The 24,900-nt window shown below is 45.0% G+C and overlaps 2 protein-coding genes across 4 annotated transcripts in view; one reads left to right on the top strand and one right to left on the bottom strand.

The window, feature by feature from the left end:
- Positions 1-22,845, top strand: hdhd2 (haloacid dehalogenase like hydrolase domain containing 2). 2 transcript variants are annotated; one of them, NM_001126620.1, is given in 7 exon segments: positions 1-27; positions 4,472-4,573; positions 7,366-7,574; positions 10,857-10,941; positions 19,359-19,575; positions 20,985-21,048; positions 21,941-22,842. In NM_001126620.1, coding segments are annotated over 6 exon segments (780 nt in total). In that variant the 5' UTR covers positions 1-27; position 4,472; the 3' UTR covers positions 22,045-22,842.
- katnal2 (katanin p60 subunit A-like 2) overlaps positions 22,784-24,900 on the bottom strand; it is a 23,464-nt gene continuing 21,347 nt past the window's right edge. For both annotated transcript variants that reach the window (XM_012961164.3, NM_001097174.1), the window contains 3 exons: positions 24,195-24,357; positions 23,993-24,095; positions 22,784-23,083 (listed from right to left, as the gene is read on the bottom strand). In XM_012961164.3, coding sequence (XP_012816618.1) covers positions 22,944-23,083; positions 23,993-24,095; positions 24,195-24,357 — 406 coding nt within the window. In that variant the 3' untranslated portion in view covers positions 22,784-22,943. The remainder of the gene's footprint in view (positions 23,084-23,992; positions 24,096-24,194; positions 24,358-24,900) is intronic.

A 24,900-nucleotide genomic window follows, 5' to 3' on the forward strand; every position in this document is an offset into this window, starting at 1 on the left:
TGAGCCGTGTCCTGTTGGTGTATGCAGGTAGGGCGGGCATGGGGTGCTAATGGGAGCTGGGGGACATGGGGGTATGTTATTATTATAGGGTTTATACTGTACTATGGATCTAAAGTCCCTATCACAGTCACACACACACTAGGGGCAGTTTTATGAGGAGCTAAGGAACCTGCTTGTGTATATCTGGAGTGTGGGAGGAACCCATACAGACCCCTTACAGATAGTGCCCTGTCTGGAGTTGAACCTGGGATCCACCTTTACATGATGGGAATATGATAGGGGCCTTAGATTGTAAGATCACTGGGGCAGGGACTGATGGGAATGGGATAGGGGCCTTAGATTGTAAGCTCACTGGGGCAGGGACTGATGGGAATGGGATAGGGACCTTAGATTGTAAGCTCACTGGGGCAGGGACTGATGGGAATGTGATAGGGACCTTAGATTGTAAGCTCACTGGGGCAGGGGCTGATGGGAATGGGATAGGGGCCTTAGATTGTAAGCTCACTGGGGCAGGGACTGATGGGAATGGGATAGGGACCTTAGATTGTAAGCTCACTGGGGCAGGGACTGATGGAAATGTGATAGGGACCTTAGATTGTAAGCTCACTGGGGCAGGGGCTGATGGGAATGGGATAGGGGCTTAGATTGTAAGCTCACTGGGGCAGGGACTGATGGGAATGTGATAGGGACCTTAGATAGTAAGCTCACTGGGGCAGGGGCTGATGGGAATGTGATAGGGACCTTAGATTGTAAGCTCACTGGGACAGGGACTGATGGGAATGGGATAGGGACCTTAGATTGTAAGCTCCACTGGGGCAGGGACTGATGGGAATGTGATAGGGACCTTAGATTGTAAGCTCACTGGGGCAGGGGCTGATGGGAATAGGATAGGGACCTTAGATTGTAAGCTCACTGGGGCAGGGACTGATGGGAATGTGATAGGGACCTTAGATTTTAAGCTCACTGGGACAGGGACTGATGGGAATGTGATAGGGACCTTAGATTGTAAGCTCACTGGGGCAGGGGCTGATGGGAATATGATAGGGACTTTAGATTGTAAGCTCACTGGGGCAGGGACTGATGGGAATGTGATAGGGACCTTAGATTGTAAGCTCACTGGGGCAGGGGCTGATGGGAATATGATAGGGACTTTAGATTGTAAGCTCACTGGGGCAGGGACTGATGGGAATGGGATAGGGACCTTAGATTGTAAGCTCACTGGGACAGGGACTGATGGGAATGTGATAGGGACCTTAGATTGTAAGCTCACTGGGGCAGGGACTGATGGGAATATGATAGGGACTTTAGATTGTAAGCTCACTGGGGCAGGGACTGATGGGAATGGGATAGGGACCTTAGATTGTAAGCTCACTGGGGCAGGGGCTGATGGGAATGATGAGCAATCTGTATTAAGCTCAGGAGAATTTGTTGGCACTCTATAAATACAGTAAAACCTCAGTTTTACATCCCCCCATTTTAAGTTTTCCCTCATTTGACACTGTTCTTTGAGGTCCCACCAACTTATGATGCATAAGGCATTTCCCTGGGTCATACACTATTTATTCTGGTTCCATAAAAAATGTAAAAATGGGGGTTTTACTGTAAAGGATAATAAAAAAAATAAATAATCAGGGTAGAAACCAATACTGTAGGTGACTGCAGAACTGAATCTACTTGACTCACTGCTCCCTCTAGTGTGAATGAAGGGAAAATAAAAATACAGGTAAATGGGCATTTAATACCTTTAATACCGTGTTGCTAAGGTAACTTGAACCTTAGCAACCAGATAGCTGAAATTCCAATCTGGAGAGTTGCTGTGCAAAAAGTGAAATAATTAAAACAACACAAATAATAAAATTAACACAAAGGTGAACAACCCCTTTAATAAGACTCTATGGGAAAGAGCTTTCAGGGTAATAGGTTTATGGATAACAGATCTCATACAATTTCCAATTGGTCTTCATTTTTTATTATTTACTTTTTTAATTATTTCACCTTTTTTTCAGCAGCTATCTGGTTGCTAGGGTTCAAATTACCCTAGCAGCCAGGGAGAGGTTTAAATGAGATACTGGTATATGAATAGGAGAGGACCTAGGTAGAAAAATAAATTATGAAAAGTAACAATAAGAATAAAACTGGAGCCTCACAGAGCAATAGGGTTTGGCTGCCGGGGTCAGTGACCCCCATTTGAAAGCTAGAAAGAGTCAGAAGAAGAAGGCAAATATTTCAAAAACTATAACAAATAAATACTGAAGACCAGTTCAAAAGTTGCTTAGAACTCAACATTCTATATTGATATTGGAATAGGGGACCCGCATATGGGACATTATATGGGATTCTCTTGCATATTGTTGAATTCTTTGGCAGCCAAAGAGTTAAATGCTTCAGGGCTATTTTAATAGTAGAGTAGTATTGCCCTTTGCGGGGGCCCTTTACTTATATAGAGTGTAATTATCTCGCCTATGGGCCCTTCAGCACAAGTGCAAGTACTGGAGTATCAGACTGGAGTATCATTTAAAGGGGTGTAAGTATAGTATTTAGTATAAGGTAGAGAGTAATATTCTCAGACAATCTGCCATTGGTCTTGATTTTTTATTATTTGTGTTTTTTTTTTAATTATTTGTGTTTTTGTTCTGCAACTCTTCAGTTTGAAGTTTCAGCAGCTTGTTGCTAGGGTCCAAATTACCTTAGCAACCAGGGGGGGTGGTTTGAATGAGAGAAAGGAAAAAGACTAGGGCCTGATTAGAAAAATAAGTGTAAAAAATAACAATAACAATAAAACTGTAGCTTCACAGAACGATAGTCTTCTGGCTGCCGGGGTCAGTGACCCCCATTTTAATACTACAAGGAGTTGGAAGTATAGTGTTGTAAAGTGTTGTGCCCCCATCTTGCCCTACTATATCTCCAGCTATGGCCGTTGCTCTGCAGGGCCCAGGGCAGTCCCCAAGAGACAGCACCCATACATATCCTAGCGAGCAGAGATTTCGGGAAGTCTAATAGACAGAGTATCACTATACACTCCCTCGCACTTCCAGCCAAGGACGCCTTCCCATTAGGAACCCAGCCAAAACCTTGAAATTCCCACATTGTATTGTCTTGTTGATAAGAGCCCGTGCTGTAGGTGTTGGCATTGCTGTTTAACCCCTTGTGTCACCCAGTGCAGTGACTTGCCCCGAGTAGCTGCAGCACCCATATGTGCAGTGAGATGTCCAAGGCCGTGGGAGTTCATTGTGTGATGGTGGGTGCTGATAAGAGGCCTCTCCGTCTAATCTGTACTGATAAACAGAGCTGATTGCAGAGGAGAAGTGCGGCCGGCCGGCCGGGCAGGAAGCAAGTGCTGCATATTTGGGCAGCGGTGGAGTCTGCATTATTCATGGGTGCGTGTAAAGCCGTGAATTCCATTGAAATGGCTGCTCAGCAGAAAGGAAGATGGGCAACTGCTGGGGCATCTTTGGAGGCACAGATCTTAACAGCTGTGGTGGCTTTAAACTGGTACTGAAGCCATAAACACAGGGTAGCATGTCTGGGTTATGTCTTTGCTGAGCTTTAGTTCCCCTTTAATGGGGAGAGTGCCACTCATGGGTTGTGTCTGCTGGGGTTGCTGCCCCTTCTGCTGTTTATATGTTCTGCCACCACTTCAGAGGAAGGTACCTTCTTTTATAACAAGAGTGTTAGTCCCCTGACTTGGCAATGCCAACTGAGTGCCACTCCTCTTACAAACTGCTTGACCTTAAAGGAGCAGTTCAGTGTAAAAATAGAAATGGGTGAAATAGACAGACTGCGCAAAATAAAAAATGTTTCAATATAGTTAGTTGGGTAAAAATGTAATCTATAAAGGCTGGAGTGGGCAGGTGTCTAACATAATAGCCAGAACACTACTTCCTGCTTTCAGCTCTCTAAGCCGTTAGCAGTCAGTAGCCAATCAGGGACTTGATGGGGGGGGGGGGGGGGCATATGGGACATAACTGTTCAGTTAGTTTACATTTCAATCTGACCTGTAACAGGAAGTAGCGTGGGAGCAAAAGGCAGAACTCTGCCCATTCATTGGCTGATGGGGCCTAGCATGTATGTGTGCCTTGGCTTGTTTGTGTGCACTGTGACTCCTATGATCCCAGGGGACGGCCCTTAGTACATAAAATGGCAGTTTCCTATTTAGGATTACCCAATGGCACATACTGCTAAATAAGTATATTTATATGAAAATGGTTTATTTAGATGGAGCAGGGCTTTACATAGGAGCAATATAGAGACCTACACTGTTTGGGGGTATAGTTTTCCTTTAATGGAGACCCGATTGGCCCAAAGCCAGTCTTTCAAGAGTGGCATGGTCTGCAGTGAATTGGCAGCTATAATATGGGGGTACGGGGGCTCCAGTCCCTCCCACCGTTTTAAATGTGGATCTTGAAGAAAATAGTGGAATTTATGAAATCTAATTCTCTGCTTTTACAAACATTTTCTATTGTGTTTGCAGAATGGCGGCTCGGCGCATCCTCAAGGCGGTGCTGGTGGACCTGAGTGGCACCCTGCATGTAGAGGACACGGCTATACCCGGGGCACAGGAGGCTCTGAGAAGGTGGGTGACAAATGTCTGTCAATGGGCCACCTACACAAACAGTCATTGCTTGGGCCTCAGAGAATATACAGATATTGCCCTACATAATAATGTAATACAGAGGGGCAGGTGGGAGCCAATCAGAGATGACTAAAGGATCAGCCCACAGAAGGGTTTGGCCCATAAATACCATTAAAGGAGACATATCCTAAAAAAATTAAGAATGTACCAGTGAATTATCCTCCTAAATATAGAAGGATTGTGCTTAAAAAGGTTTTCGGATTTATTCCACCGAACCTCAGTAGCCCCGCCCATCTGTTCCACTTCCTGCTGGCTGAATTCTCTGGATGTGCAGGGGGGCCGGCGGCTCTCAGTACACTGCACTGTAGGATAGGAACCAATCAGCAGCTAGGCTGACCTGAGAGGGAACTGAAGCCTGTCTGTGCTTGTGTGAGTGCAGGGCTGTGATTGGCTCTCCTCCTCCTACTTTGCTTCTGGCAGGCCTGATAGGATCTATAGGGAGCTCCAATAAAGGGGCCATTGTTACAGATAGGGTTAATGTTTAGCCCAAAGGGAAACCAGCACTGTATATTATTCATAATTGCCTACAAAATTAGGGTTTTTCCCATTTATCCAATATGTCTCCTTTAAAACCAATGGGAGAAGTAAGGGGGAAAAAGAACTGCATAGCTAGCTGACTGCAAGTTACTTTGGCTGTCAGATGTGGGGAGTTATAGTCCAACAATAACTGCACAACCGAGAGTTAAATGGGTATGTGCATATTGTACTTGTGGCATTTTCAGCAGAAAGATACTAAGCCCCTCGTATTGTATGTGCACCCCATATAAATGAGCGCAGTATTACACTGGGAATACATTGCATTAGTGCCACCATTCCTGCTGCCCTTAATACCACCCTTCCTGCTGCCCTTAATACCACCCTTCCTGCTGCCCTTAATACCACCCTTCCTGCTGCCCTTAAAACCACCCTTCCTGCTGCCCTTAATACCGCCCTTCCTGCTGCCCTTCATACCGCCCTTCCTGCTGCCCTTAATACCACCCTTCCTGCTGCCCTTAATACTGCCCTTCCTGCTGCCCTTCATACTGCCCTTCCTGCTGCCCTTCATACTGCCCTTCCTGCTGCCCTTCATACCGCCCTTCCTGCTGCCCTTAATACTGCCCTTCCTGCTGCCCTTCATACTGCCCTTCCTGCTGCCCTTAATACTGCCCTTCCTGCTGCCCTTCATGCTGCCCTTCATACTGCCCTTCCTGCTGCCCTTCCTGCTGCCCTTCCTGCTGCCCTTCATACCGCCCTTCCTGCTGCCCTTCATACTGCCCTTCCTGCTGCCCTTCATACTGCCCTTCCTGCTGCCCTTCATACCGCCCTTCCTGCTGCCCTTCATACCGCCCTTCCTGCTGCCCTTCATACCGCCCTTCCTGCTGCCCTTCATACTGCCCTTCCTGCTGCCCTTCATACCGCCCTTCCTGCTGCCCTTCATACCGCCCTTCCTGCTGCCCTTCATACCGCCCTTCCTGCTGCCCTTCATACCGCCCTTCCTGCTGCCCTTCATACCGCCCTTCCTGCTGCCCTTAATACTGCCCTTCCTGCTGCCCTTCATACTGCCCTTCCTGCTGCCCTTAATACTGCCCTTCCTGCTGCCCTTCATGCTGCCCTTCATACTGCCCTTCCTGCTGCCCTTCCTGCTGCCCTTCCTGCTGCCCTTCATACTGCCCTTCCTGCTGCCCTTCATACTGCCCTTCCTGCTGCCCTTCATACTGCCCTTCCTGCTGCCCTTCATACTGCCCTTCCTGCTGCCCTTCATACTGCCCTTCCTGCTGCCCTTAATACCGCCCTTCCTGCTGCCCTTAAAGGAGAAGGAAAGGCTAAGTCACTTGGGGGTGCCAAAATGTTAGGCACCCCCAAGTGACTTAGATCACTTACCTTGTACCCCGGGCTGGTGCCCCTGTACGGAGAGAACAGCACCAGCCCGGGGTAGCAGCGAGCGCTTCCTACTTCCTATTCGCTTGCGCGCGCATGCGCTGTAAAGTGAAAAGCCGAACTTAAACAAGAAAGTTGGCTTTTTACTCTACTGCGCAGGCGCCGGCCCACGGATTTCGCCGGCAGAAGAGAGAGGAAGGAGGAAGCACTCGCTACATGTACCCCGGGCTGGTGCTTTTTTTCTCCTAACAGGGGCACCAGCCCAGGGTACAAGGTTAGCGATCTAAGTCACTTGGGGGTGCCTAACATTTTGGCACCCCCAAGTGACTTAGCCTTTCCTTCCCCTTTAATACCGCCCTTCCCGTTGCCCTTAATACTGCCCTTCCTGCTGCCCTTAATACTGCCCTTCCTGCTGCCCTTAATACTGCCCTTCCTGCTGCCCTTCATACTGCCCTTCCTGCTGCCCTTAATACTGCCCTTCCTGCTGCCCTTCATACTGCCCTTCCTGCTGCCCTTCATACTGCCCTTCCTGCTGCCCTTCATACTGCCCTTCCTGCTGCCCTTCCTGCTGTTCTTAACACCGCCCTACCTGCTGCCCTTCATACTGCCCTTCCTGCTGCCCTTCATACTGCCCTTCCTGTTGCCCTTAATACCGCCCTTCCTGCTGCCCTTAATACTGCCCTTCCTGCTGCCCTTAATACTGCCCTTCCTGCTGCCCTTAATACCGCCCTTCCTACTGCCCTTCCTGCTGCCCTTCCTACTGCCCTTCCTGCTGCCCTTCATACTGCCCTTCCTGCTGCCCTTAATACTGCCCTTCCTGCTGCCCTTCATACTGCCCTTCCTGCTGCCCTTAATACTGCCCATTTATACTGCAGGCTCAGAGAGGCGCCGGTCGCCTTGCGCTTTGTCACCAACACAACCAAAGAGTGCAAGCAAACTCTCCTGGAGCGCCTCCACCAGCTCAACTTCGATATTCAAGAAGACGAGATCTTCACATCACTGACAGCGGCACGGAACCTTCTGGAGCAGAAGAACGTGCGCCCCATGCTCCTGGTGGATGACAGTGCTCTGCGTGACTTTGAAGGTATCAGACAGTGTTTGGTAAGCACTCAGGGGTAGCATGTGTCCTTCTGTGTGCAGTCTGGGTTAATTACATATGTGCCTTTATATGGGCACAGAACCCCTCAGTGACTGCTAATATCCTTATCATTTACAGTAGGGGGTACATTATCCCTTATAATACATGAGTGATACTCAGAGTTCCCTGTATAACTCAGCCTGCAGCCTTGTGCCTTTATATGGGCACAGAACCCCTCAGTGACTGCTAATATCCTTATCATTTACAGTAGGGGGTACATTATCCCTTATAATACATGAGTGATACTCAGAGTTCCCTGTATAACTCAGCCTGCAGCCTTGTGCCTTTATATGGGCACAGAACCCCTCAGTGACTGCTAATATCCTTATCATTTACAGTAGGGGGTACATTATCCCTTATAATACATGAGTGATACTCAGAGTTCCCTGTATAACTCAGCCTGCAGCCTTGTGCCTTTATATGGGCACAGAACCCCTCAGTGACTGCTAATATCCTTATCATTTACAGTAGGGGGTACATTACCCCTTATAATACATGAGTGATACTCGGAGTTCCCTGTATAACTCAGCCTGCAGCCTTGTGCCTTTATATGGGCACAGAACCCCTCAGTGACTGCTAATATCCTTATCATTTACAGTAGGGGGTACATTATCCCTTATAATACATGAGTGATACTCAGAGTTCCCTGTATAACTCAGCCTGCAGCCTTGTGCCTTTATATGGGCACAGAACCCCTCAGTGACTGCTAATATCCTTATCATTTACAGTAGGGGGCACATTATCCCTTATAATACATGAGTGATACTAAGAGAAAAAATGTATGTCATATACAAATGAGAAGCTGTGGAATTTTCTGATGTATGACTAAATGGAATACCGTGATTGGTTGCCAGGAAAGCATTTCTATGGTTCCCAGTTACAGGCACCAACATGGGTGCTGGGGTTATGTCGGTAATATCTTTCTGTAAGTCAGGGGAAACAAATCATGGGAATGTATGTACAGTTAATGGGCCTTCTGTAGAATCCTGGGAAATCCATATTTATTTTTCATTTTTGGAAGTTCTATAAAAACAGCCAATCACTGTGTTTCATTTAGAATTGGCTTCTAATTGGCTGTCAAAACTTGCAAATGCAAGCACAACCAAGGCAATTGCTTTTGCGTCTGTACCATTATCATGTTCTACAGTGACTTCACACTCCATAGACATCAGTGCAGCGGTTGACAATTGTTTTGGTTCAAGCCCCCCCTTGGAGGTGTCACTTTTGGTTAGAGACCCCCCCCAGTCCATAACAAGGCTACAGATATAGCAAAATATATAGTAGGCCTGTCAGCCAATCTCACCCTAACTGACTTTCAGGCTGGGCTTTCATGTGTAATAGGGGGAAGACACACGGAGCTACTAGTAGCAGCTACTTGTCACGTCTACAAAAACAGACAATGCTGATCATTTACTGATAATTGTCCCTACGTGTGTTTAGCAGAGGCAATTCTTAGTATTGTCTATGGCAGGGGATTTTCTGGCATTAGTACCCGTGACAAGTAGCTGCTACTAAGTAGCTCTGTGTGTCTTTACACTAGAGGAGAAAAAGGACGCTATCTCCCAAAATTTCTCCTAAATTAGCCTTAAGGCTGACACCCCACCCCCACCACAGTTGGGGCAGCCCGACAGTCTCACCTCCAATATGGGGACAGGGGTCCAAAAAGGGTTTTCCCCAGAAACTATAGTAGTCGCCAGTGGAAAGCCCTTTGCATCACTTCAGTTTCTCCTGCAGGCAACTTTGTGCAACTTTGGAAACCGAAGTGATGCGAAGGGCTTTCCACCAGCGACTTCTGTAGTTGCCATTACTAATTTACCAGCAAGTACATTGTAATACCGTGCCGGCCATAGCTTGTGATTTACTGGCTGAGCCATTTAAATACCGGCCAGGGGGCAACCCTAGCTCTTCTAGTGCCGGCAGGCATTGGGTCATCCTCCTAAGGTGGCATTTGGGCCGGAAACTCCCCTGTGGTTACCTTGGCCCAATAGACCAGGACAAACTTTGCCGGTACATAGCCCCCCTAGCATCCCATTAACAGCTTAAGACATTGGACTTTATGTGAATTTAAAGGGGTGGTTCACTTTTAAGTTAACTTAAATGTAGCTTTTCAATTCGTCTTAATTTTTTTTTATCTTTTTTTATAGTTTTTGAATTATTTGCCTTCTTCAAACTCTTTGCAGCTTACAAATGGGGGTCACTGACCCCGGCAGCCAAAAAACTATTGCTCTGTGAGGCTACAATTTTATTGTAAAGGTGGCCATACACGGGCCGATTCCAGCTGCCGATATTGGTCCCTTAGACCGGTTCGGCAGCTAATCGGCCTGTGTATGGGCGCTACCGACGGGCCTGTCCGACCGATATCTGGCTTGAAATCGGGCAGGTTTAAAAATCAGTCGGATTAGGGACCGCATTGTCTCATTGATGCCGTCCCCGAACCGATGGACACCTATTCCCATCATTATAATTCGATTTTTTGGCCCCAGGGCCAAACGACGAAATTAGCTCAATATCGCCCACCTGTAGGCGGGGATATGGGAAGAAGATCCGCTCACTTGGCGACCTTGCCAAGCGAGCGGATCTTAGCCTGTATGGCCACCTTTATTGTTCCTTTCTATTACTTATCTATTCAGCCCCTCTACTATTCCTATATAAGTCACTCTTTCAAATCACTCCCTGGTTACTAAGCTAAACTGAACCCTAGCAACCCAGTTGCTACTGAAGTTCCAAACTGGAGAGCTGCGGAACAAAAAGTCAAATAATTTAAAAACTACCAAAAATAAAAAATGAAGACCAATTGAAAATTGCCTGAGAATAGAACTTTCTACATCATTTTAAAAGTTGATTTCAGGGTGAACAACCCCTTTTAGGTCTGGAACCACCGGCTGAACCCAGGTACTTGGTACCTCTCCGCACGTTGGAGGCCTAACAACTCTACCCTAGCGGCGTTAGTGCGCAGAGCGATCACACAGAAGGCGAAGGGAAGAGAAGGCAAATAACCATAGAATAATGGAGTAATTATAGAAATGAGAAGTCAGTGCTACATGAATATAATTTAACACAGGACGGTTCTGAATGGAAATGACGGAGCTTTAGAAGTTTTTTTTTACTTTGATGAGAATTTCCACCTTGGGCTGGCTATTGGAGCGCGACTAATCGACAGAGCGAATGCGCAATCCAATTACGACTGCGCCTTCTCCCGGTGACCTCTATTTGTGTCTCTGCTGGCAGGGGTAGCCACTCACAGTCCCAACGCGCTGGTGATAGGATTAGCTCCTCAGCACTTCAACTATGAGACCATGAACGAGGCCTTCAGGTGAGTCCGCGCTCATTCCATTTTATGGTTGGGATAATAGGCTGCTTCCTTTGTAGCAATTGCGTTTGCTTTTCTGCCCCGTGGGACACGTAAGCTGCTGCGCTGTGCGTTACATAAAAAGCTGATTTACTGACCGAATGTCCTCAAACTTGTCATGTGATCAGGGTTGGTTTTAGGTTAAGGGAGAGAGAATATGGTGTGTCCAACCAACTGTCCTTCAGCTGCATCCACTAAGGAGCTAAAGGCAAGGCGAGACCCTACTGTCATCATCTTTTACTGCTGTCTCCTTTTTTCCCTTCTGTCTCCACCTTATTCTACTGTCCCCATATTTATCTTGTTGTCCCCATCTTGTCCTACTGTCTCTATCTTGTCCTACTGTCTCCATCTTGTCCTACTGTCCCCACCTTATCCTGCTGTCTCCATCTTGTCCTACTGTCCCCACCTAATCCTGCTGTCTCCATCTTGTCCTACTGTCCCCACCTTATCCTGCTGTCTCCATCTTGTCCTACTGTCCCCACCTTATCCTGCTGTCTCCATCTTGTCCTACTGTCTCCATCTTGTCCTACTGTCCCCACCTTATCCTGCTGTCTCCATCTTGTCCTACTTTTCCTGCCTTATCCTACTGTCTCCATCTTGCCCTACTTTCCCCACCTTATCCTGCTGTCTCCATCTTGCCCTACTTTCCCCACCTTATCCTGCTGTCTCCATCTTGCCCTACTTTCCCCACCTTATCCTACTGTCTCCATCTTGTCCTACTTTTCCTGCCTTATCCTACTGTCTCCATCTTGCCCTACTTTCCCCACCTTATCCTGCTGTCTCCATCTTGCCCTACTTTCCCCACCTTATCCTGCTGTCTCCATCTTGTCCTACTTTTCCTGCCTTATCCTACTGTCTCCATCTTGCCCTACTTTCCCCACCTTATCCTACTGTCTCCATCTTGCCCTACTTTCCCCACCTTATCCTGCTGTCTCCATCTTGCCCTACTTTCCCCACCTTATCTGTCTCCATCTCGTCCCACTGTCTCCATCTCGCCCTACTGTCTCCATCTCGCCCTACTGTCTCCATCTCGCCCTACTGTCTCCATCTCGCCCTACTGTCTCCATCTCGCCCTACTGTCTCCATCTCGCCCTACTGTCTCCATCTTGCCCTACTGTCTCCATCTTGCCCTACTGTCTCCATCTTGCCTTACTTTTCCCATCTTGCCCTACTGTCTCCATCTTGCCCTACTGTCTCCATCTTGCCCTACTGTCTCCATCTTGCGCTACTGTCTCCATCTTGCCCTACTGTCTCCATCTTGCCCTACTGTCTCCATCTTGCCCTACTGTCTCCATCTTGCCCTACTGTCTCCATCTTGCCCTACTGTCTCCATCTTGCCCTACTGTCTCCATCTTGCCTTACTTTTCCCATCTTGCTCTACTGTGTACATCTTTCTCTGCTTTCTTCATCTTTTGTTAGTCACTGTCTTGCTATACACTCTCCATCTTTCTCTACTGTCATCATTTTTGCCCCTGTCCTGCTGTCTCTAACTTTTTTTGCTTCACTTGGCTCACTTTTGCATTCTTGCCCCCTTTTTGCCAACTCCATTGCTGCTAGACCCTGACAGTGAGCTCTTACACCTACACTTTCAGACACTCTACTTACAGTTTTACTTTTAATGGAAATTTCTTTTTTGCAAACAATTAAAAGGTCAGTTGCATTGAGGTGACCAGGAGCCTGTGTATTGTAGGGAATATAAACCTGCTTTCCTTCCTACCACCAAAGCTGTAACTTGAGCTCTGCAGAGGTCATGGTTGGAAAGAGAAGGAAAGAAGCACGTTGGCTCTCATGTGGAGCTGGGACACCACCCACCATGTTATCTAATCTCCCAGCAGCCCTTATCTTATCGGCTCAGCATCTGCAGGTGAAATAAATTCATTTTGCCAGTGCCATTGCTGTTCCTCCATGTGCACGGTGTTCCCATTTTACTCCTAATTGCCTTTCTCTTTCTGCAGTACTGTTCAACCTCTGGGTTGGTGCGGGTCAATGGTTTTACTGCCATTACACTTACACGCTAAAAAAGCTATTTATTTTTTTTATTCTACATCATTTACCACTGAGGCTCATAGCGTGACGATTGCATATCAGTCCTTTGTACCTTGATCAGAGCTGTCCTTTTGGGGTGATTGGCCAGAGCGCTCTCAGAGATAATGGGGCATTTAGAGCAGCAAGATGGAGACAGCAGAGCAACAGTTGGGGGTAAAGGTGCTACAAGTCTGGGTTCTTCATCAATACCAACGTTTCCCAAACTAATTAAAGAACCTTTCTAGACTCACCAAAAACCACGTGTATATGGTTTCCAATGGACCACATAAATTCTCTAAACTTTCCTTATAATATAAACATAATAAGCAAAAAGAAAAGGTTTCATATATCTAATGTATTACTCAGGGGCATATTTATTATCATGTGTAAGCCAACATTACCTGTGATGTTGCCCATAGCAACCAATCAGCAATTTGAGTTGAAACGGTCACCTGCAAGTTAGAAAACAAAAGCAAAGATCTGACTGGTTGCTATGGGCCACATCCCCGGTAATGTTGGCTTACACATGATAATAAATATGCCCCTTAGTGTGGGAGACACGCTTCATAGAAAGTCCCCACAACATAGAGTCTAAACAAGATTTTGGGGTGATGCTAAGCTTGCCTCAATAACAGTGCCCACAAAATGGCGTCTGCCTGCTTGCTGTGATTGTGTAATCCCAAGACTGAAGGAAACAAGATTTATATTATTTATATAGTGTAAATGAGGTTTATTTTGCTTGTCTAACACAATAAAACTAAATTTGGAATTATTTCTTAGGGTGACTTAAGAAGGGGTATAAAATCTATGCATTATCCATCCATACTAACAGAGTTACGTGTAGCTCCTCTAAAATAAACCCTCTGCCAAGTTCAGACTGAAGGTCCCAATGATAGACTTGCTGTAGGAACATCACCATGAATGGTTGGTGGTCACTGCCAGCTGTAAAGGGCCAAGCACAGGCACACCTCAGCTTTGGGGGTCTGGAAGCTAATGAAGAAAGTGAGAGTGGGGGTTGAGTTTAATAATTCCAGGTTTGTTGTTGATGCGCCCCTCTATGTTAGATCTGTTCCTTGGTCTATCATAATGTTCTTTGGGCCTATCGTATACCCTGCTCTTCATCAGTACAGGGACATAACATGGAGATGGACATCTTCTTCTACCCCACTCCTCACCCTGTCCTGTATTCAAGGGCAGCTCTGGAGTCTGAACCCTAGATCTCTGCTCGGTATACGTTAGGCCACTATGATAGATAAGCCATCTTTGATCTCATTAACCTACATGCTGGTTAAGCTGGCCATACACGCACCCGTACTATCGTACGAAACCTCGTTTGGTGCGTGTATGGCATGTCGGCGAGTCGACTGTTATCGCAGGAGGCTGCTGATATCGGTCGACTCGCCGATCGGACCGGTTAAAAGATTTTGATCGGGCGCCATAGAAATGAATTTTACTGCCTGTGTGTCACAGTATTCTTGTTTCTCTTGAATTCTGAACATCTGAGTTGTTCCTCTGAGTTGTTTGCATCCCTATTACAGTTTGTTACACCTTATTTGATCCTTATCTAATTTGGCTCCATAGTCTCCATGTTTGTCCTTGGCTTCATTGGACCATTATCATTATAATATTCTCTGCTACCTGTCCCTCTTGGCCCTGCTGGTCCTCCCACTGATTATTCACTGGTTCTCTCTAAGTAATAGCTATAGTTATAGGCAGATTACTCCTGGAGCTTGGTCATCCATTAGTGCATAAATGAAGTAGGGTAAGGAAGACTTCTTCTTAGTTACCTCTTTGTTACCTTGCAGAGGTCTATACCTTTTGGAACTAAACATGGATATTATGGTTGTTCTTCTGCAGCATCTTACCTCAGGGTCAAGAACTGACCTGATCACTTATTTATTTTGTTATTCTGGATCTTATCACTTTAGGCTGACATCCCATGGAGAGATTTAGTTGCTCGTGATAGATCTGTGCTACCACAGATGACTAATCTCTCCAAAATGCCTTTCCACCGGCATCAATATGAATTGTTGGTAGAAAGGCCTACACATCGCTTTGGTTTTGCGAAGTTGTTTGAAGTTTCCTCCTGCAGGCAACTTTGTGCCACTAAATCTCTCCATGGGACATCAGCCCAAGTGTGTGGTTTCCATCTTCACCATCTTCACCTTGCTCAACCAAAAAGAACCTTTTAATATGACTCGCATAGGTTTAGAGATAAGAAGGATGACTGATTTTAATGTTGGAAAAGAGCTGGATGGACCTACCATCTGATCTTAGCAATGCTTCTGTCCAGTTCTTCACTAATGGGTTCTTCAAGAGACGTAGACTTGATCCTTTTCTTCCCTTTCTGCCTTGAGGTCAGTTTCATAATTTAGCTAAATCGTCAGGTACCTGGAAAAATGCTAATTGGAGCACTTTAGAAAATTCCATTTCATTTCCATCTTGATTTTGACAGAGGCTTCTGGTCAGGACTGGCTTGACACCTCTTCATACATAGACCGCTATGATGAGATCTTCAAAAAAAGGTTTCCCAAACCATTTCCCTGTCAACCATCGAACCTAGAATATTGCGTCTGGGTCAAGTTAGCTTGAACGGATCTTCTCTTCGTCATGTCATGTAGGTTATTCAACAAAGTACATAAAGATGTATCTTTGGAACTCGGGTCATGACATTAGGTTGCACCTGGTCTAGGAATCAGGGTCAGACTGGGGGTTGTAGGGGGCCCCAGAACCCCTCTCCATCGGTGGAGGGAGACCGACAGCCCAGGGGAAGTGATCAGCGGGGATCAGGTCTGGGCCACCGTGTTTTTCCCGGTGCCCTGCTGGCCTAGTCCGACCCTGCTAGGGATTCACCCAGGATTCAATCCAGGATTCCATTTGGCATTCTGGCTTTTTCAGCAGGATTCGGCCAAGTCCATGCCTCTGGCCAAACCAAATCCAATTACCAGAACTGGGATCTGATTTGTTCTGCTCAGGGAAGGGGGTAGAATTTTGCATTATTTGCCTTTAAGATGCCAAATGCGCCCACTCATTACTGAGAATGTTCATCCTGGTTCCTGTGAAAATCAGCCCTTGCCTCTTCCTCATCACTTACATTACATAAAGAGTGAATTTTATTAGCGCTTAACTGCAATTAGCCGAGCAGTAAATTGATCTTGTTATCTGGATGGTGATTAGATTAGATGGATCCTGTCAGGTAAAGGCTAGAATTTTATGGTCCTCTTCAGAACAAATAAATCTGATAAGCCAGCTGCCTGCTGTATGGCCGCTCCCACCTCTGCCCATTTACGTGCTGCCCCACACCTCGGCATAGAGGGCTGCAGGAACACTGGGCTCGATCGCATACAATGCATTTTGCACAATTTTGACCCCATTGATTTCCCCTGATTTCCCAAGTTCAGCTATTGGGTGGCATTTGGTTAGTTATTATTATTATTATTATTAACATTTATTTATAAAGCGCCAACATATCCCGCAGCGCTGTACAATAAAGGGGTTACATACATTGGGCATACAGAGTAACATATAAAGCAACCAATAACCGATACAAGAGATGAAGAGAGCCCTGCCCAAAAGAGCTTACAATCTACAAGGAGTAACATATAAAGCAATCAATAACCGATACAAGAGGGGAAGAGAGCCCTGCCCAAAAGAGCTTACAATCTACAAGGAGTAACATATAAAGCAATCAGTAACCGATACAATAGGGGAAGAGAGCTCTGCCCAAAAGAGCTTACAATCTACAAGGAGTAACATATAAAGCAATCAATAACCGATACAAGAGGGGAAGAGAGCCCTGCCCAAAAGAGCTTACACTCTACAAGGAGTAACATATAAAGCAATCAGTAACCGATACAAGAGGGGAAGAGAGCCCTGCCCAAAAGAGCTTACACTCTACAAGGAGTAACATATAAAGCAACCAATAACCGATACAAGAGGGGAAGAGAGCCCTGCCCAAAAGAGCTTACACTCTACAAGGAGTAACATATAAAGCAATCAGTAACCGATACAAGAGGGGAAGGGAGCCCTGCCCAAAAGAGCTTACACTCTACAAGGAGTAACATATAAAGCAATCAGTAACCGATACAAGAGGGGAAGAGAGCCCTGCCCAAAAGAGCTTACAATCTACAAGGAGTAACATATAAAGCAATCAGTAACCGATACAAGAGGTGAAGGGAGCCCTGCCCAAAAGAGCTTACAATCTACAAGTTAGTTATTAAATATACACCTCACAGGGGTTCAGGGGTCTCAGAATTACATTGACCAATGGGGTACTGCCACTTTAACCCAGATAGGAGCCCTTCTCTTGCATTCAAGGGTTAACAGTAGCGTAATTACCCACACATTGTGCCAGTCTCGGCTCTGTTTGCCCTGCTAATCCCTAGGGGCATTACTCACATGTTATAAACACTTCTCTTTGAACTTGTTGGTTAATACAAAGGATTTATTGCCCTGATGGAACGGTGGCAGAATCACAGCGTGGTACCAAGCGGCCGTATTCATTGGGCGGGGATTGTGTTTGCTTCTGACTATCCCCATTGTTGCACCGGGTCACTCTGCCATAGTGCCGAACCCGCTGCTTATCAGGCCAGAATGAGATAGGGAGCAGTAGTTTCCATTGCAGAGTTCCCAGAACTGATAAATAAGCTTCATTGTTACCCTGCCAGTACCCTGCTTGGTGCCAACGCTGTGCCAGCTTATAGTATAGTATGATACACTGATATTCTGGGGCACGTAACACCCTAAACATTGTAGGTGTCATAAAAAAATATATTGCATAAACAGCTCATATGTAAAGCCCTGCTTCATCTAAATAAACCATTTTCATATAAATATACTTTGTTAGTAGTATGTGCTATTGGGTAATCCTAAATAGGAAACTGCCATTTTATGTACTAAGGGCCGCCCCCTGGGATCATAGGAGTCACAGTGCACACAAACAAGCCAAGGCACACATACATGCTAGGCCCCATCAGCCAATGAATGGGCAGAGTTCTGCCTTTTGCTCCCACACTACTTCCTGTTACAGTTAGAGCTGCGTCACTTCCTGTCAGCTGATCTCTGAGGGAGCACACAGCCCATCACTAAATGGCGGCTCAAGGGAAAGGATGTAAAAGGGCAATATTTACTGATATATATATTCCAGTTTGGCGAGATTCTTCAATAGGTCAATTAACATACAGGTATGGGATCCCTTATCCGGAAACCTGTTATCCAGAAAGCTCAGAATTACGGAAAGCCCGTCTCCCATAGACTACATTTTAATCAAATAATTCAGAATTTTAAAACTGATTTCCTTTTTCTCTGTAATAATAAAACAGTACCTGTACTTGATCCCAACTAAGATATAATTACCCCTTATTGGGGCAGAACAGCCCTATTGGGTTTATTTCATGGTTAAATGATTCCCTTTTCTCTGTAATAATAAAACAGTACCTGTACTTGATCCCAACTAAGATATAATTACCCCTTATTGGGGCAGAACAGCCCTATTGGGTTTATTTAATGGTTAAATGATTCCCTTTTCTCTGTAATAATAAAACAGTACCTGTACTTGATCCCAACTAAGATATAATTACCCCTTATTGGGGCAGAACAGCCCTATTGGGTTTATTTCATGGTTAAATGATTCCCTTTTCTCTGTAATAATAAAACAGTACCTGTACTTGATCCCAACTAAGATATAATTACCCCTTATTGGGGGCAGAACAGTCCTATTGGGTTTATTTAATGGTTAAATGATTCCCTTTTCTCTGTAATAATAAAACAGTACCTGTACTTGATCCCAACTAAGATATAATTACCCCTTATTGGGGGCAGAACAGTCCTATTGGGTTTATTTCATGGTTAAATGATTCCCTTTTCTCTGTAATAATAAAACAGTACCTGTACTTGATCCCAACTAAGATATAATTACCCCTTATTGGGGCAGAACAGCCCTATTGGGTTTATTTAATGGTTAAATGATTCCCTTTTCTCTGTAATAATAAAACAGTACCTGTACTTGATCCAAACTAAGATATAATTACCCCTTATTGGGGGCAGAACAGCCCTATTGGGTTTAATTAATAGTTTATTGATTTTTTAGTACACTATGGAGATCCAAATTACGGAAAGACCCCTTATCCGGAATACCCTTGGTCCCGAGCATTCTGGATAATGGGTCCTATACCTGTAATATAAAGTATCTGTTGGTTAAGTATTCATTCTGGGGGTATAGTTTCCCTTTAGGCATAAGGCAGAATTCCATCCACTGCTGTTCAGGAACATTGGCAGGGTCTGTAGTCGCATCAAAATCCATGAACTCAATGAATTGACATCTACAGAAATGTCTGTATGTTCCTTCCATTGGGCAGGTTGGCGCTGGACGGGGCCCCGATTATAGCGATTCACAAGGCCAGGTACTATAAGAAGAAGGATGGGTTGGCGCTGGGCCCGGGGCCATTTGTTACAGCGCTGGAATATGCCACCGACACTCGCGCCACCGTGGTGGGGAAACCGGAGAAAACCTTCTTTCTGGAGGCTCTGAGGAGCACGGGGTGCAGCCCCGCCGAGGCCATAATGATTGGGGATGTAAGTGGCAGGGTGGGGGGGGGTAAAACACTGGGAATATTATGGTAATAATTCAAAAGCCAATGACATGCAGGAAAATCCCCATCCTATATGAGAACTTCTATTCCAATGGTTCCACCGTAAAGGGGTGCTTCACCTTTAAATTAACTGTTTGTATAAAGAAGTAGAGAGAGATTCTGAGACAATTTGCAATTGATTTTCATATATTATTATTTGCGGTTTTTCAGCTACTTGTCATTTTGTTCAGCAGCTCCTTGGCATTTCAGCAGCAACCTGGTTGCTAGGGTCTTATTTACCCTGGCAACAAGGTAGTTGATTTGAACAAGAGAATAGAATATGAGTAGGATAGAAGGATAACTATACAGTAAATAGTAACATTGGAGCAATAGTCTGCTGGGGGGTCAGTGACCCACATCTGGAAGCAAGAGGCAGAAAAGGAGAGCAAATAATTAAAAGAAACTATAAGAAAAGAAATAATCAAGACCAAGTTAACTTAAAGGTGAACTACCCCCTTTAAGATGTATGCCATCTATAGCAGCATGATATAGTGCTATTCTGAGGCAACTTGCAGTTGGTCTTCATTTTTTATTATTGGTAGTTGTTTAATTATTTTACTTTTTGTTCTTCAGTTAAGAATTTCAGCAATAATCTGGTTGCTATGTTCCAGTTTACCTTAGTAACCAGGGAGTGATTTGAGAGAGTGGCTGGTATATGAATAGGGGAGGGACTGAATAGAAAGTTGCAGAAAGTAACAATAAAATAGATTTTGGCTGCCGGGGTCAGCTACCCCCATTCGAAAATGGAGACCATTTAAAAAGTTACTGAGCTATTCTATAACCCATTAGGGGTTAACTTAAAGGTGAACTACCCCATTTAGTGTCGATAGCCACGTTAAATCGAACCCCAACCCCCCCCCCCCCCCAATACAGGCTGCTTTAGTTCTCTCCCTTCCCAGATTTCCAGCCTAGGGGGCCGGGAGCCTGGGTGCTGTCACGGCTTCAGTATAGAACATAAAACAATAAGTGGGTGTTATCCTGGGTCTGGTTCATGTGAGGATCCTTAGGGGAAGTTGATAACATTTGTGACCATAAACCTCTCTGTTATTTGTTATGTTGGGCTGAATGTGGGGATTGTTTGATGTTACATTCATTGGAATAGGCCTTGTTGCATGACCAGCCCATATTCTATGGAGGTAACTAATGCTAAAGCGCCCTCTTGTGGTGCCGGCTGGGATTGAACAGTAAATGCATCTAATGGAATGTAAGGTGTAAATATGGTGGTTGGGACCCTGCAGAATGATTCTTACACCATCTCTGGCACGTCCGGCTCCTGTTAGTTGTGCCCCCCCGGCCCACCATCACTCTGTAGATACCTGTACTGAAATCACTCTCTGCTTTTCCCTTGGCCAGGACTGCAGGGACGATGTCGGAGGGGCACAGAACGCAGGGATGCTGGGAATACTTGTGAAAACCGGTAGGTTCTGCAAAATATATAATATAGCTGTCATACATAGTGGCACTATCTATACTAACTCATTATTCTGCTTTCCTTGTTAAATTCATCAACTGCCACTCTAGGCAATAGTGCTGTAATAGATCAGATTTCAGAATCCTGCACTACAATTCCCATCATGCAGCTGAGGTCAATAAACAGCCACCATATAATGTACTATTGTTGCAATATACATTATGTATACTATGATGGATAGGGATTTGCTGGCCTATCTGATATTAGGGTCATTAACCCCTGCCAGGCCAGACCTGGTATTCAGAATAGACCCTGGCATTTCCAGTACCCAGAGGCCAAAACATTTGTCTGGCCTCTATAGGAGACATCTTACAAGTTTTTCTTTTTTACATTTCAGCTTTAGTGCTGTCAGAAACTAGTTGCTATTTTTTCCCTCTTCTAAACCATGTAATTGTTACTCATTAAGGTCCACCAATAGGGACACTGTATCCATTTCCAATCTATCTGGATCTAAACTCAATCAATTGATGTAAATGAGTTTATCTGAGTACTTTTCTGTAAATAAAATCTGTTTTTAGTGGTTTCTGACATAGCTGTTTTAGACTGCTATTATTGGCTTTTGGTTCAATGGCTCTTGAAAGACTTGCTACCCTAACAATGTGCTGCCTGCCTAGTCAGTTAACTCCATGGTTGCCGACACTCGGCTTCATTTACCTGTGAGGTACACGGTACCCCTTTTATGCCTTGTCCTGAGTTTTGCTGAAGTCATTTCTCATGGCAGTGGATGCTGGGAGTTGCAGTTTGGCAATAGCGGGAAATCCCTGCCTTACAGAAACCCAGGCACTGTCTCTGGCCATTATGTTGTTAGTAAATTACATTTTTCTTGGTTTCCAAACAGGAAAATATAGAGCAGGAGACGAAGGGAAAATAGACCCGGCTCCATATGTCGTATGCGACTCCTTCCCCCAAGCAGTGGATCATATACTGAAGAACTTGCTGTGAGACGGCTCCTAGGAAGGCTGAAGGGGACGGTATATATAATATACAGTTGGGTCATTTCCCTATGGGACCAAACTGTAAATTATATCCTTATACACGGTGCTTAGTGATGTCATCAGTTGTAATTGAAGCTTAGTGATGTCATTTCACATGATTCAAAAAACTTCGGAGTTCCATGACCTGTATTTATATGGTGACTTCTAATATCCCTATATTTTACAATAGGGGGTACTTTTATTAATATATATATATATATATATACATATATATATATATATATATATATATATATTGGTTTGCATGACTGACAGCAGGGATAGGAATAAAGGCATCTGTGAATGCTCTTGGGTAATGTACATATTCAGCTAGACAACCTCATGAATATAAATAATAGGACTTATAATAGGACCTGGTTATCTGAAAAGGGATAAGCAAGCAGGGTACTGAATGTACCGTTCCAGTTCCAGGATACATAGGCATATGGTCATGAAGGAGTTAATTGGGGGTATATGTATCATGCTGTTCAAAAAGCAGAGTAAAACATTACCAGTGATGTTGCTCATATCAGCCAATCATTTGCTTTGCTTTGGTTTTCTAACTGTTGAGATCTAATTGCTGATTGGTTGCCCTGGGCAACATCACTGATAACGCTTCACTTTTTACACAGCATGATAAATATACCCCTAAGTGACTATAACGTTTGCCTGTGAGTGTATGACAGAAGTGGGATGATGCTAATGGCCCTGTTTGAAGCAAATGAGTGTTTATTTGTCACTATAATAAATAAACCATAAATAAAAAGTCTCTTTGGTTGGGTGCGTGAGTCCCGGCTCAGGTGGTTAGAGGGCAGTTGGGTTTGGTGCTGATACAGCGGCAGCTTTGCCACCCGCGGGCACGTCCTGCTACACAGACTCGAATTCCTTCTGCCATGCTGCGTATTTCTCTGCCAGGCTCTTGGCCGAGGGCTTGGTGTGGGCAAGAACCTCTAAGAAGTCGCTCGTGGTCACCGTGTCCAGACTGATAACTGGCAGATTCTTGTGCTCTGAAAGGGGCAATGAAATAGTTACTTTCTTATTTGGTCGCCTGCCATAGCAGAGATCTATCACGGGCGACTGAAGCACTCTGTGGGTCCTCAGCCTTTAATTATGTAGGGAAAGGCTTGCAACAGGAATAGCTCTTGGTATGTTTTTATAACACAAATAGAAACTAGTTTTTAATAGTTAGTAAGCAATGTGACCCCCAACCAGTGGCTCGGGGGCAACATGTTGCTCCCCAACCCCTTGGCTGTTGCTCCCGGTGGCTTCAAAGTAGGTGCTTTTTTTTTCAATTCCTGGCTTGGAGAAGTTTTTGTTGCATAAAAAAAATGGTTGTATTGCTAGACAGAGCCAGGCTACCAAATGGCCAATCATAGCCCTTATTTGGCACCCCCAGGACTTTTTTTATGCTGGTGTTGCTCCCCAACTCTTTCTATATGTGAATGAGGTAAAAAGGGTTGGGGACCCCTTCCCTAGTTTCTAATTATATGCTTTGCATTTAGTCACGGCTCATCTGTTTATGAAGAAACAGACAAGATTAAAATGTATGAAGCCCTCGGCACATTTGCTCACCACCCCCTTTTGATGTTGCTCCCAGTGGCCTCAAAGTAGGTGCCATTTTTACATTTCAGCTTGGAGAAAAGTTTTGGAAGCACAAAGACCCAGTTTTACTCCACGTAGAACCTCCTGCAGTCACACGGGGCTCCCAAATAGCCAATCATAGCCCTTATTTGGCATCCCCAAAAAATGTTTTCATGTTTGTGTGGATCACCAACACTTTTTACATCTGAGAGTGGCTCACAAGTAAAAATAAAGGGGGATCCCTGCCTTAGAGAGTGCTACCCAATATATTTGCATTATCAGAGGCAGTATTCCAAGGGATCAGTATAAACGAATGTGTGCAGCGCTGTACCTACCTGAGTGGTGATTCTCAAGTGCGTCAAAGATCTTCCTTACTGGCCTCATAGCTGCCTCTTTGCAAACCAGCCTAATGTCCGAACCGGAGTAGCCGTCGGTCTCCTAGAAATTCCAAATAAAATCTGATTTGCTTGGAACTGGGAGAAAGCATTGTGCTCCCCCACTCTAAATACCCTTCTACCCACAACGCATCATGCTTACCGCCCCCAGGGTGCTGTAGTCTAGATCCGTTCTTAGTTCTACTCCTGAGCTGTTGCTAACGGGAGGCAGCCAGTGCTGGATCATTGCCTGTCGAGCTTCCTTACTGGGCAAATCGACCAGAATCCTCTTCTCCAGGCGCCTCAGCATAGCGTAGTCGAGCTCCCTGGGGCAGGCAATATATGAAGTTCTATTATTGTTATTTTTTATTACTTATCTTTTTATTTAGGCCCCCTTCTATTCATAATACAATCTCTCATTCAAACCACTGCCAGGTTACTAAGGTAAACAAGACCCTAGCAACCAGGTAGCTGTTAAAATTCCAAGCTACTGAACAAAAAGCTAAATAACAAAAAAACACACAAATAATACAAAAATTGAGAACCAATTGCAAATTGTCTCAGACTATCACAGTCTACATCATACTAAAATTTAATTTCAGAGTGAACGACCCCCTTTAAAATCCCCCATGATGCCACTGTGACATCTAACTGACCCCCCCACCCCAACCAAAGCTGCCATCACTGTACTTAGAATGTGCCTCTGAGCTTGGGTAGATTTACTTGCAAGTTGAAATCCTTACATTAATGATAGTAACTAAGTTGGGTCTCAGCCAGAGAGAACACTCTAAATGCGGCCATATGGCGGCTGGAGTTTATTAAAGATGATTTCAGTAAATATGAGAGGAGGAAAAAAAAGGAAAAAGCTT

The sequence above is a fragment of the Xenopus tropicalis genome, chromosome 1 (genome assembly GCF_000004195.4).
Source record: "Xenopus tropicalis strain Nigerian chromosome 1, UCB_Xtro_10.0, whole genome shotgun sequence".
Lineage (NCBI taxonomy): Eukaryota > Metazoa > Chordata > Amphibia > Anura > Pipidae > Xenopus > Xenopus tropicalis.

What these genes read in the sequence shown, in the direction of transcription:
- hdhd2 (XM_031895089.1), top strand. Translation starts at nt 4,473, where the DNA reads ATGGCGGCTCGGCGCATCCTCAAGGCGGTGCTGGTGGACCTGAGTGGC. An exon ending in GCACAGGAGGCTCTGAGAAG is followed by an intron (nt 4,574 to 7,365) that starts GTGGGTGACAAA and finishes TTTATACTGCAG; the next exon opens with GCTCAGAGAGGCGCCGGTCG. An exon ending in GGGAATACTTGTGAAAACCG is followed by an intron (nt 21,049 to 21,940) that starts GTAGGTTCTGCA and finishes GTTTCCAAACAG; the next exon opens with GAAAATATAGAGCAGGAGAC.